We start from the raw sequence: 14,096 nt of genomic DNA on the forward strand, positions 1-14,096 counted from the left end.
CTGATAAGTATCCACCACCGCGGCGTCATACAGAATAGTTTCACCACCCTGAACCCCCTGTGTTCCACATGTTCATCCCGCCCCACATCCACTAGAGCCCCTGGAAACCACTGACCTCTTTACTGTCTCTATGGTTTTACTTTTTTCAGAATTTCATATGGTTGAAGTTATACACTCTGTGGCCTTTTCAGACTGGCTTCTTGCACCAAGTGATGTGCATTTGCATGGTTCCTCTGTGTCTTTTTCTGGCTTGGTAGCGCATTTCTTTTCCTCACTGACTTATTTCATTGTGTGGATGTACCACAGTTTGCTTATCCATTCGCCTTTTATTTATTTTTTTTTTAATTTTTTTTTTCAACATTTATTTATTTTTGGGACAGAGAGAGACAGAGCATGAACGGGGGAGGATCAGAGAGAGAGGGAGACACAGAATCGGAAACAGGCTCCAGGCTCCGAGCCATCAGCCCAGAGCCCGACGCGGGGCTCGAACTCACGGACCGCGAGATCGTGACCTGGCTGAAGTCGGACGCCCAACCGACTGCGCCACCCAGGCGCCCCATCCATTCGCCTTTTAAAAGACATCTTGGTGGCTTCAGTTTTAGGGATAACGATGTTATAAACATGTGTCCAAAGTAAATGAGTCTTAAAATTCAACAATAAGGAAACAAACAACCCAATTTAAAACTGGGCAAAAGATATGAACAGACACCTTACCCCAGAAGATCTACAAATGGCAATAAGCTTATGAAAAGATGCTAACCATCATATATCATTTAAGGAATTGCAAATAAACACAGGCTATCTTTTCATTTATTTGGATCTTCTTTGATTCTTTCATCAATATTTTATAGTTTTCTTCATATATATCTTTACATATTCTGTTAGACTTCTACCTAAGTCTGTCTGTCTGGTCTTTAACTCTTTCTTAATCTATCTTCCTTCCTTCCTTCCTTCCTTCCTTCTTTCCTTCTTTCCTTCCCTCCTTCCTTCCCTCCTTCCTCCCTCCCTCCCTTCCTTCCTTCCTTCCTTCCTTCCTTCCTTCCTTCCTTTCTCTTTTTTTTCTTTTCTTTTCTTTCTGCTGCTAATGTAAATGGTGTTGTGTTTTTCACTTCCAATTCCAGTTGTTCATTTCTGGTATATAGGAAAGCAACTGACTTTTGTATATTAATTTTGTATCCTACAACCTTGCTATAATTGCTTACTAGTTCTAGGAGTGTTTTTGTTGATTCATGGGGATTTTCTACATAGGCAGTCATGTCATCTGCAAATAGAGACAGTTTTATTTCTTCCTTTCCAGTCTGTATACCTTTTATTTTCTTTTCTTGTCTTATTGCCTGCCCTGGCTAGGACACAGTACCGTGTTAAAAAAAGAAGTGTGAAAGAGGACATCCTTGTCCTGTTCCTGATCTTAATGAGAAGGTTTCTAGTTTCTCACCATTAAGTATGATGTTAGCTTTAGGGTTTTTGTAGATGTTCTTTATCAAGTTGAGGAAGTTCCCCTCTATTCCTAATTTGCCACAAGTGTGTGTGTGTGTGTAATCACAAATGGCTGTTGGATTTTGTCAAATGGCTCTTTCTTCTCTAGCCTGTTGAGGTGATGGACTGTATTAATTGATTTTGAAATGCTGAACCAGCCTTGCTTACCCGAAATGAATCCCACTTGCTTGTGGTGTATACATTGTTGGATTGGATTTGCTAATATTTCGTTGAGAATGTTTCATCTGTGTTCATGAGAGAGACTGGTCTGAAGTTGTCCCTTCTTGTAATATCTTTATCTGGTTTTGGTATTAGACTAATGTTGTCCTCACAGAATGAGTTAGGAAGTGTTTCTTCTGCTTCTATTTTCTGAAAGAGGTTGTAGAGAACTGGTATCTTTTTTTCCTTAAGTGTTTGATGGAATCCACCAGTGAACCCATCTGAACCTGGTGCTTTCTGGAAAGTTATTCATTATTGATTAAAATTCTTTAATAGATATGGGCCTATTCAGATTATTTATTTCTCCTTGTATGAGTTTTGGTACCTTGTATCTTTCAAGGAGTTGGTCAGCTGCGTCTAAGTTATCAAATTTGTGGGCATAGAATTGTTTATAATATTCTTTTGTTATCTTTAATATTTATGTGATCAGTAGTGAACCTCTCTCTTTCATTTCTGGGTTTAGTAACTTGTACCCTCTCTCTCTTTTGTTCTTGGTTAGCCTGCTAGAGGCTTGTCAATTTTACTGATCTTTTCAAAGAATCAACTTTTGGTTTCACTGATGTTTCTCTATTATTTTCCTGTTTTTTATTTCATTCATTTCTGTCTGAATTTTTGTTTCACTTCTTCTGTTTGGGTTAGGGTTTCCCAAGGTGAAAGGTTAGATTATTGATTTGAAGTCTTTCTTCTTTCCCAATGTATGCATTCCATGCTATAAACTTCCCTCTTAGCCCTGCTTTCACTGAATCCCACAAATTTTGATAAGTTGTATTTTCATTTGCATTTACTTTCATTTCATTTAGGTAATTTTTTTTTATTTTTCTTGAGGCTTCTCCTTGACCCACAGGCTGTTTAGAAGTGTGTCGTTTAATCTCCAAATATTTTGTAATTTTCAGTTATTTTTCTGCTATTGATTTCTAGTTTGATTCCATTGTAGGCTGAAGGCATGCTGTGTAGGATTTCTGTCCTTTTAAATTTGTTATGGTTTGTGGCCCAGAATGGGGTCTATCTTGGGGAAGGTTCCATGTGAGCACGAGAACAACATACATTTTGTTGTTGTTTGGTGAAATTGTCTGTACCTGTCAATTAGATCTAATTCATTAATGGTGTTGTTCAGTTCAGCTTTATCCTTACTAACTTTCTGCCTGCTGGATCTGTCCATTACTGAAACAGGAATGTTGAAGTCTCTAACTCTCATAATGAATTTGTCTATTTTTCCTTGAACCTCTATCAGTTTTTGCCTCATTTATTCTGATGCTTCATCGTTAGGCACATACAATTAAGGATTGTTATGTCCTCTTGGAGAACTGACTCCTTTATCATCATATCCTTGTATCCTCTCTTTATCCCTGAGAATACTCCTGGCTCCGAAGTCTTTTCTGTCTGAAATTAATATAGTTACTCCTGCTTTCTTTCTGCATTTCAATATTTTGAGTGCCCAAGTGTATGATAAAAATTTGCAAAGTGAGAACACAGACATTTGAATCAAGCAAATCCGAGTAGAAGCCAGGGTAGTCAAGCTGGGTAACTCTGCACAAATGTAATCATTCTGTGCCTCAGTTTCCTTATCTGCAAAATAGAGAACTATCCCTTTGGGCTGTTGTGTAGATGAAATGGATAATGCAGGAGAGCACTTAGCACATTTCCTGGCATGTAATGTTTAATTAATACAGTCTATTAATACAAGCTGTTGTATTGCTATATAACAGCATAACATAAGCAATTAGTCTATTATTGATACAAGTGACTGGTTATTATTGCATTTTGAGACTTCACTGTCAATTTCTAAATGCAAGTACTCTTTGTATGAAAGTTGGATGAGGCACTCCAGGAGGATACATTTAAATGTTTATTTATTTTGAGAGAGAGAGAGAGAGAGAGAGAAAACACACAGGTGCGTCCAAGCAGGGGAGGGGCAGAGAGAGAAGAGAGAATCCCATGCAGGCTCCACAGTGTCAGCACAGAGCCCCATGCGGGGCTTGGTCTCACGAACCACGAGATCATGACTGGAGCCGAAATCAAGAGTTGGACGCTCAACGGCCTGAACCACCCACGCGCCCCACGAGAAGATAAATTCAGAAAATAATTGCAAAGCCACAGGCTGAAGTGGATGTCTCATAGGCAGTGTCCCGAAAAGAGAAAGGCTTCACATATGCCCGGCAGCCACAGTCCAGAGCCCCACGGCCAGGGGAATATGGTATTTCCTTCTGGCCACGGGGCCCTGCTCGGTCTTCTGATCAAAGCGAAATTACAGCAGAGCCTTTTGCCCTCCACTGCCAATTCACAGACACACCGCCCGGGGTCCCTCTCTTTTTGGAAATGTAATCACACCAGGCCTCCTATTAAAAAGTAGATCACTGGGGCACGTGGGTGGCTCGGTGAGTCAAGTGTCCGACTCTGGATCCCAGCTCAGGTCTTGATCTCAGCCATGAGCTCAAGCCCCGCAGTGGGCTCCATGCTGGGCATGAAGCCTATTTACAAAAAAAAAAAAAAAAAAGGTAGATCATCTTCGATTAGATAAATTCTGAGTAGCTTTTAAGAAGCAATAGAAATAGCTAATCACATGGGAAAATCTTCATTGCACACCAAGGTTTTCTGAAGGTAGTTATAAAACTAGGTGATGTGCTGTGATCTCAATTTTATTTCAACTTTTTCACAAGATTGTAAGCCCAGACAGAAGACTGGAAGGATGTTCATGGCGCCTGGCTCTGGGGGGATGGGAGCCTAGGTGATTTTCATGTCTTCTTGGTGCTTTTTTCCGGTTCTCATTTTCTGTAATATTTTTTGAAATGTTATTTTTTTAATGAGTTGAACACAAAATTAATGAACACCAATCATCAGGAACACCCCTCCTCCCCCCCGTTTAACTCTATGTACTTTATTCCATGAACTTGGTGTTTTCCTTACAGGAAGGTGGACAGTGGTCACTTGCCAAGTGACCTTTCTGGTTTGGGTGTGGGGCCATTTTTGCTTTCTGTCCTGCCGTTCGGGACGACCAAAAGCATACCTATGTGGGGTCAGGGATATAGAAAGTGGCCGATTCCCTGGCCAGACACGTGCTCATCCAGACTCCACAGAGTTCCCTTTGCCTCCGTGCTGCTGGATCCCCAGCCAACAACTTGGGCACCTGCTCTGGGTCTGGAGTCAGAGAGAAGACATACCCCAGCCCCACCAGACACTATCCATGTGACCTTGGCCGGGTGGCTATCTTCCCTGACTCTACCTGTCATCATTTTTAAATGAGGGCTGTGGTGACCAGCCAGCCAGGCGAGGCGCTTAGCACCTTCTGATAGCCAGTGCTCAGCAGTAAATGTTAGGGGCCCCTGCTGTTTATTCTTGTTTTCTTGGTTACAGCCGCTTTCCTTATGTATTTCAGTCTCCTGACATCGACAACCATCATGCGCTCATTGAATATAATGAGGCCGAGGACAGCTTTGTTCTCCAGGACTTCAATTCCAGAAACGGCACCTTCGTCAACGAGTGCCACATTCAGAATGTGGCCGTGAAGCTGCTACCCGGAGACATCCTGAGATTTGGGTCTGGAGGGCTGACCTACGAACTGGTCATCGAAAACCCATCCTCGGTGAGTCCAGACCCCTGTGCGTCCAAAGGGTGGTCCTTGTCCGCCGCGCGCCCCTCGGATTTCACGCCATGCACACCGGTGACGCTGACCGACTGGACCCCGGCAAGGTTCACACCTATCCCGGTGGATCCTGGCGGGGCGTGAGTCCTCACGCCCTCTTCTGGGCATTTCCTGGAATGACATGTAACAAACCCAGAACTAAGCGTAGCGTTTTGCTGAAAATGCAAAGCTTGATCAGGGCAGATGGAAGGCAGGATACGCTTTTGAAACCTCAGAGATGGATGTTTCTTTTTAGGCAGATCAGCCGTCTGCAGCTTCCTCGCTCTGTGCCCCCGAGCAGGGTTCTTTCTAGGCCTGGGTCTCGGGCTTGCCAGCACGGCCTGGCATTGATCTGGCTGTAGAGCCCGAAAGTCAGCGTCCGCCCTGAGCAGACACTCAACGCATAGCAGCTGTTCTTATGCCCCCGATCAGAAATGTCCCCGGGGTCCTGACCCAGAACGTGGCCCCGGTTTAAGCCAAATGTAATACAGAACTTACCCATTAAACCTCAGTCACGAGGAACGTGCTGTTTACCAGAGAGGTGGGACGGGGGCGGGAGGAGGGGGTTAGCAACCCAGGCTTTGATCAGGATCCCAGCTCTGCCACTTGCATACTTTTGTGCGCTCTTGAGCGAGCCACCGGACCCCTCAGAACCTCTGTTTCCTCACCTACAGAATGGGGCCAATGGCAGCAATGACCTTGCAGGCTCATCTTGAGGGTTGAGATGATTATAAGCGTACAACTAGGACAGCGTCCATTCACGGTGAGCACGGAATGAATCTCTGCCATGCGTGTCCCAGAGAGATGGCGCATTTATCTTACTCACCACCCCCAAGAATGCTACGTTGAGTGAGACCTCCAAGGCTTAAAATCCTTTCTGGGACAAGGCCGAGTATAAATAAATTAAATTTAGAGGATCTACACAGAATCCTGGGGTTTTGAGCCCTCAGGCAGCCCTAAATATGCACCCCAGGGAGATCAACAGAATCCCTCAGGCTGCAGGAGCCACGATGTCACATCCATCACCTTTGGCTTTGAAGATAAGGGACAGATTTTTCTGCTACTGGACAGCTGCCTTATCCCCCTTAGATCATTAAAGCGTGTTTGCTCATGGACCGTACCAGGGTCCTGTGGCAGCACTGAGGAGGGGCTCCTGACCCGGAAGGTGTTGACCTGATCAAGTTTTCAACGTGGGCTCCAAGGACCCCCCAGTACTTCAAACCCTGTGGGGAGCAGACCAAGAATGCAGATCCCTGGGGCTCACCCAGGCCCAAGGACTCGTACTTAAGGTTGACAGATGGGGCGCCTGGGTGGCTCAGTTGGTTAAGTGTCAGCTTCACCTCAGGTCATGATCTCACGGTTCGTGAGTTCGAGTCCCGCGTCGGGCTCTGTGCTGACAGCTCAGAGTCTGGAGCCTGCTTCGGATTCTGTGTCTCCCCCTCTCTCTGCCCCTCCCCCGTTCATGCTCTGTCTCTCTCTGTCCCAAGAATAAATAAACGTTGAAAAAAAAAAATTTTTTTTTTAAATTTTTTTTAACATTTACTTATTTTTGAGACAGAGAGAGACAGAGCACGAATAGGGGGAGGGTCAGAGAGAGAGGGAGACACAGAATCTGAAACAGGCTCCAGGCTCTGAGCTGTCAGCACAGAGCCCGACGTGGGGCTTGAACTCACATACCGCGAGATCATGACCTGAGCCGAAGTTGGATGCTTAACTGACCGAGCCTCCCAGGCACCCCTAGATTTTTTAAATCTATATATTTATGTTAAATCTGGCAACCCTCCCCAGCCTCCCTGGGAACGGGGCGTGCACTGGGGAATATGCATTCTCACAAGCTCCCTGGTGATTCCGACGTGCCCCCAACACAAGGAAAACCTAAATTTGGAACTCCTCCTCTAAAGCATTTACAGATTGTTTCAGGAACCAAAGAAAACAGTCTCAAACGCCAAGCCTATAAACCCAAGTCTGTGAAGCGTGAGTCAATGTTTGTCAAACACGTATGATTGATTATAAGAATGTATTTGGAACGTCCGATAAAATTACAAGTTCCCAGGCCCCCTGCCTGGGAGATTCTCATTCTGTGGCTTGCCAGTAGGGGACAGGGGGACAGACGACATCTGCCTGTGTTCACACAAAGGTATTTATGGAAATGTTATTTATAGGGACACGAAAATTGAAAGCTAGCTATCCATCAAAAGGGGACGTCATTTTAAAAAGTACAAGGAGTTCTTCGTATATGGAAAACTGTGCCGCTTTTTTTTTTTTTAGACACTTTATTTATTTTTGAGAGTGTGCAAGCTGGGGAGGGGCAGAGAGAGGAGAGAGAGGGGATCCCGAGCAGGCTCCGCAAGGTCAGCATGGAGCCGTGTGTTCCACGAACTCACGATCCGCGAGGTTATATGACCCGAGCCGAGATCGAGAGTGGGGCACACTTAACCGACGGAGTCCCCGGGCACCCCTATGCCGCTTTTTAAAAACCGGCTTTTGGAGATAGACTGCAGAGGCAAGAAAGCCGCAGGTGTTTAAAGGATGTAACTTGATCGACTTTGACTTAGGCGTGTGCCAGATGGACCATCATCAAGGCAGTGAGCAAACTCATCACCCCCCAAAGGGTTCCTCGTGACCACGTTTGCTTGCCTGCTTTTAACAGCTTCCTCGAATATAATTTGCACCACACACACCTCACCTGTTTGTACGTGTGCCGTTCGGTGTTTGCACGTTTACGGGGTTCCGTAGCCATCACTACCACCCGCTTCCAGAACCTGTCCATCCATTTCTATCACCCTCCCCCACACCTTGGAGGCACTTCGTTATTTTTGTTCATTTTTCATTTTTAGATTTTAAAATGGTGGCAAAATACCGAAAACATTTACCGTCTGAACCTCTTGTGAGCATATAGTTCCGTCACTGCACTCACACTGCTGTGCAGCCATCTCCGGAACGTTCTTCCTCTTCCCAATCCGAAACCCTGTGCCTGTTACGTGAAAGCTCCGTCCCTCTTCCTTGCTCCCCCAGCCGCCACTCTTTCTGTCTCTATGAACTTGACCGCTCCGGGCCCCTCACAGAAGTGGAACCTCACAGTGTTTGTCCGTTGGTGACCAACTCCCTTCGCTTACAGAGTGTAATGTCCTCACAGTCCGTCCGTGTTGTAGCAAGTGTCAGAACTCTCCTCTTTTTTTTTTTTTTTAATTTTTTCATGTTTATTTATTTTTGAGAGAGAGAGAGAATGGGGGAGGGGCAGAGAGAGGGAGACACAGAATCCGAAGCAGGCTCCAGGCTCTGAGCCGTCAGCACAGAGCCCGATGTGGGGCTCGAACCCACGAACCGTCAAGATTGTGACCTGAGCCGAAGTTGGACCCTTAACCGACTGAGCCACACAGGTGCCCTGCATTGTTAACATTTTCTCCAGAACCTTCTTCAGTGTGGACAGTTGACAACACAAAACAGATCAAGCTCTGATTTACAGTGTTTGCTATTTCTGTGGTGTAAATACTCCCACCATGGCCAATCTCAAGAGACCAGGGAAACATCACTGAATACAGAGATACAGGGAGACGCGAGGTAGCACGCACGTGTAGGGTTAAATCACCTCAAGAGCACGGAGAGCAGTAAAATAATGTAATATAGGGGCGCCTGGGTGGCGCAGTCGGTTAAGCGTCCGACTTCAGCCAGGTCACGATCTCGCGGTCCGTGAGTTCGAGCCCCGCGTCGGGCTCTGGGCCGATGGCTCAGAGCCTGGAGCCTGCTTCCGATTCTGTGTCTCCCTCTCTCTCTGCCCCTCCCCCGTTCATGCTCTGTCTCTCTCTGTCCCAAAAATAAATAAACGTTGAAAAAAAAAAATTAAAAAAAAAAAATAATGTAATATAATTCGGAAGGGTGAGTGTTAACTATGTTACTTTTGTTTCTACTATCGTTTAATTGTAAGTTCATATTTAATTTTTATTAATGGCTTCTTATCAACCAGCTCACAAAATTTCTGGGCATTTAATACTGGGCTCTCATGGGGGTGCCAGGGTGGCTCAGTTAGTTAAGCATCCGATGTCGGCTCAGGACATGATCTCATGGTCCGTGAGTTCGAGCCCCGTGTCGGGCTCTGTGCTGACAGCCCAGAGCCTGGAGCCTTGGAATCCCGATTCCAAGCAGTGCGTGCAACATCTTGTGGTGTTCACACCGTCTCTTTCTTCCTTTCTTTTTTGTAACTTAGAAAATTTCCTATTCCCTGTTAACCGATCATCTAAGACCCTTCTGTGAGTATGGAAAGCAGTTATAAAAAAAATCATGACTTCAAACAAGCTCGAAGCTCTAAGAGCCCAGGTGTTAGAGTCAAACAGCATCATCGCTTCCCGGCTGGGGGACCTTGGGCAAGTCACTTACCCTCTCTGAGCTTCAGTTTCTTAATCCACCACATGGGGGCAAAAATGCCTCCCCCACCTCTGGGATTGTTCTGGCAATTAGATGAGAGCACAACACAGTCTCTGGCACCCGGGTGCCTTCCTGACGTGGTGGCTCATCGCCGGAGAAATATCGGCAATTACAAACAGCAGAGCACGGGACAGGCTCTCCAAGGGCAAAGTCGGCTTCACCGTCTGCCCAGCCTCCGGGGCGTCCTGGCAGCGTGTGTGGGTCTTGGAGGCACCCAATATGCAAACTCCCTTGGTTATTTTAGGGTGTCCCATTCCACCTGCACCCCTTACAGGGCTAGAAGCACACACTGGAAAGATACCATAAAGAACAAGTGGATAATCTGAAAAATTGGGTTATGTTTTCTTGAGTAAATTATTGACGGGTGTTTGTTCAAGCTGATACAAATTCAGTAGCGGGCGTGGCCTGGCTAATCCAGGTGGTTGACAACCTGCTATTTTAAAGACAGTGTGGAAGAAATCAGGAGTGTAACATATGCTCCCTCAAAAACAACAACAACAAAAAAAACCATGCAACATACCATATGGTCAGAGAAAAGGGAAAAAGGAAAGAAAAAAGGCATTCGCGTGTATTTTTAAACTCACGTTTCTAAAAACAGACTTGTTGATAACTGACCTTGACCCCAAGCGCGGGGTACATTCTAATGTGAGCACAGCCCAGAGCTAGCTTTTAACGTGAGTCCTTTTCTTGTGTTTGCTTTACCCCTGCCTGTTTCCTTATGTACTGGCAGCAATTTCTGAGAAAACCTTGACCTTGCTTATTATAGAGCAAGCATGCAAACCAGAGAAAATCAACTTTTACCTTCCTACTAAAGCCACCCTCAACCAACAAGCTTGAGAAAGAAAACAAAAAGCCTTATAATTTTATTTTTAATTTTATTTTGAATCCGAAAAGCCAAATGGAGCCTTTCGTGCATGTATATGTCCCTGGCTCCTTCCCCCTTAGGGACCCTATCATTAGGGCTCTGGGCTGCAAGTGACAGAAACCAGCTCTAGCCGGCCTCACCGGGGCTGAGCAGCTCAGGGTACCGCCCCAGCCAGGGCTCAAAGCCAGCTCCCCACGTGCAACTCCACGTTCACAGCAGCCATCATCACTGTAGCCAGTGACGATGGGAACCCAAGTGCCCCACAATGGCTAAACAAAATGCGAATTCTGACACCTGCTACAACGCGCGTGAACCTTGAGGACACAATGCTCAGTGAAATCAGCCAGTCGCCCAAAGACAAAGGCGGTACAGTTCCACTTGCCTGAGGTCCCTAGAGGAGTCAAATTCACAGAGACAGAAAGTGGAATGGTGGGGGCCAGGGGCTGGGGGAGGGGGAAGGGGGTGCTGGTGTTTAATGGGGACAGAGTTTCCGTTCTGTAAGATGGAAACCTTCTGAAGATGTGTCTCCCAGCAACGTGAGTGTCCTTGGCACTCCCGACCTGTACGCTTAAAAACGGTTAAGATGCAAATGTGGCGTTACGTGTGATTTACCACGATTAAAGCAACAGCAGCTTCTATCTCTCCAGGCCTCAGCCCCGCTCCCTCAGGCAGGCTACATTGTCAAGTCCGCAGATCACTCCAGACCCTGGTGTCCGGCCACGGGCTCCCTGGGTCCCTTTGGCTCTGATTGGATCACACACCTCACCGCTGAGCCAATCACTGAGGCCGGGGAATGTGATTGGCTGAGTGCTTAGCCCCACCCACAAGTTGCCCAGCGATTGGGCGGGGGATTCCCCAGACGCTCCAAAAGACCTGAGTGGGGTCTGGGCTGCCCCCTGGGGAAGTGGATGGTATTGGACGTGCCGGACGGGCTCACTCCCGCTGGCACGCTTGCCGTTAGTTAGCGGTGAGCGTATGACCTGAGGATCCCAGCACAAAAGGGGGAGTTCTTCCACGCCTCCCAGCAACCTCCAGATTTGTTTTCTAGCAGGCTGGGGTAAAGCACGTTAGAATTTACCCCTTCTCACCTTTGGCCCATGGGCCAGTGAATATTTATTTAACTGGTGGGAAAATGTTATAGGAATAATTGAGGCAAGACAGACCCTCCGAGGTGGGGAGGAGACAGGATGGATGGGGAACTTAGTGCAGGGCAGGAGCGGGACACCCTGGCCCTGGGGAATAACGAAAGGAAGAAAGCACAGGCGGAGAGGCTGAGATGTTGACACTGGAGAGAAATTGGGAAAGTGCGCGGAAGAAACAGAGCCCTGGAACACTGCCAAGTCCGTTCCTGAAGCAGGTTGAAAGTGGGCCAGTGTCATTATGAATGATGGGCCAGATGTCCCCAGGCAGTTGGAGCTTGGAGCTTGATATCCCTGAACGCTGTCCTCACGGACTCCAAGACAAAGTCTTCAGAGAGAACGCACAGGATCTTTGACTTGCTGGGGAAAGTCTAGAGCCTGAATGAATGGAGAATCTTCCTCTTAAATCTAACTGAAGCTGTAGGAAGTTCTATGAGTAGGTGCTCGTATTTGGAAGTGTCTCTCTCTCACTGTGTGTCTCTGAGTTCATATTCTCTCCCGTCTACAGGAGACACATGAGCCCCAGGCAGGGGGGAATAGATGTGTGGCCCTGCATAGTGGCAAACCTTTGAACTCAGTGTGTTTTTTTCTGCCAAGAGAATTGGAGTGGGGGAGATGAGACAGAGACAGGGGTCATCAGACCTCATTCCCAATTCCCTCCCCACTACTTCCTGAGCCTGGGTAAATTCATTAACCTCACCATGCCTCGTTTGTAATATAGGAGTCGTTTTGTAATATAGGAGTTCTGCTCGGCAGGACTATCGTGAGAAATAGATAAGGAAGGAACAATAAATGATAGCACGCCCCAATGTTACGGTTGAACCACTAGGCCCAGGGAGAAACCACCACTGAAGTGTTAAACCCAGGCAGAAGCCAGGTGTCAGCATCCCTCAGCACGTGTCTGCCCACGATTAGACGGGGTTGGGTGTGCTTCCCATATAAAGTAGCCGCAGGCCTCCTCCAAGGGTCAGATGATGAAACAATCCCTCGGTAGACGTTTATGGAGCATTTCCCAAGAGTCGGGTGTGGTACATGTTGAGGATCAAAGGTTAACGAGACAGGCGAGGTCCCTGCCATCCCAGAGCTCTTGGCTTCAGAGGGGCAGATGGCATTAGAAGTGCCCAACAGATGCAGAGCGTGGATGGAAGGAGAGCAGGCTGGGCGTCCTGAAGAGCCCGGTGTGAATCTCAGGGATTTGTTCATTCATTCTTTCAACCAGTATTGGAGGGCCTGCTCTGTATGTGCCAGGCATTATTCTAGGTGCTGGGGACACAGGGGTGAGCAAGATAGACAGAAAGCCCTTATCCTCTTGGAGGTGACGTTCTGCCAGCTCAGAGGCTCACCAGCAAATCTAGGATCTTGGAAAGTCACGAGGTCTCGCTCAGCCTCAGTCTCGTGACAGAGTGTTGGGTGTATCAAACAGGGTGATGCCTGTGACCCTCTCGGCCGCATGAAGGCTGTCCCCAGGAACTGGTGGTGTGATGGTGCAATGTGACCCACGGTGGGGCCTGCCATCCCAAACTTGGGGATGGTCTGGCGGGGGGTGGGGGGGGGTTTCCTTGGGGAAGTGACTTAGAAGCTGAGCCCTAGGGCAGCAATTATATGGCTGGGACAAAGGTGGAGACCACCCCCAGCTGATCAGACCCTCCTCCGACTCTCTTCTCTGCCCCTGCAGGTCTCCTCCCCATGGATGAGTGGCCCGGTACCTTGGCCAAGACCACAGCCACCTGCGGCCACACAGCAGTCGCAACAGTCCCCCCCACCTCTGCAGATGCCCTTCCCCCTGGGGATCCGGCCAGCACCAGTGCAGAGGAGCTGGTCCCAGGGGGTTCCCAGGCCCACCATGGTCCCTCCTGCCTGTCACAAGCGGCCCATGAGCGCCGGCGGGAAGATGTTCTCCTTTGTGATGGACGGCATCCACAGGCCTCCCATCATCAAGCAAGGTATTCGCTTGTGCTTCCAGTGGTGGTTTTGGGGATGGCCTTATAGCCACGCGGGTGGGTTTTGGTTTTTGCTTTTTTTTTCCGATTCTGAAAGTAGAACATAGTCAATTATGGAAAACTCGGGGATAAACAGAAAGTAAGAAAACAGTTAAAGATCCTTTGTCACCCTCACCACCCAGCACCCCCTGTTGACTTTCTGGGGCCTGACCCTCCAGACTTTGTGCTCTGCACAAATGCACACATCGGTACCCCCGTGGCGAGCGTGCGGGCGTGGGTGTGTGTCAGTCTGTGTGTGTGTGTATGTGTGTATCTGAATACATAGCAGACGGTAAACTTACAACTTTGACTCAGATGTGCAGAAACATGGGCAGCCGAAATGCCCCTCACCCACAACAGCCTTAGGAGCTTTTAAA

General features: G+C 47.5%; 1 protein-coding gene across 14 annotated transcripts in view; it reads left to right on the forward strand.

The window, feature by feature from the left end:
* FHAD1 (forkhead associated phosphopeptide binding domain 1) overlaps window positions 1-14,096 on the forward strand; it is a 121,367-nt gene that overhangs the window by 17,475 nt on the left and 89,796 nt on the right. For 8 of the 14 annotated variants that reach the window (XM_045475729.1, XM_045475725.1, XM_045475738.1 and 5 more), the window contains 2 exons: window positions 5,069-5,275; window positions 13,416-13,737. In XM_045475729.1, coding sequence (XP_045331685.1) covers window positions 5,069-5,275; window positions 13,416-13,737 — 529 coding nt within the window. Of the gene's footprint in view, window positions 1-5,068; window positions 5,276-12,755; window positions 12,978-13,415; window positions 13,738-14,096 lie in introns of those variants that run through there. The other 6 variants (XM_045475731.1, XM_045475735.1, XM_045475734.1 and 3 more) reach the window with 2 other exon arrangements.

The sequence above is a fragment of the Leopardus geoffroyi genome, chromosome C1 (genome assembly GCF_018350155.1).
Source record: "Leopardus geoffroyi isolate Oge1 chromosome C1, O.geoffroyi_Oge1_pat1.0, whole genome shotgun sequence".
Taxonomy (NCBI): Eukaryota; Metazoa; Chordata; class Mammalia; order Carnivora; family Felidae; genus Leopardus; species Leopardus geoffroyi.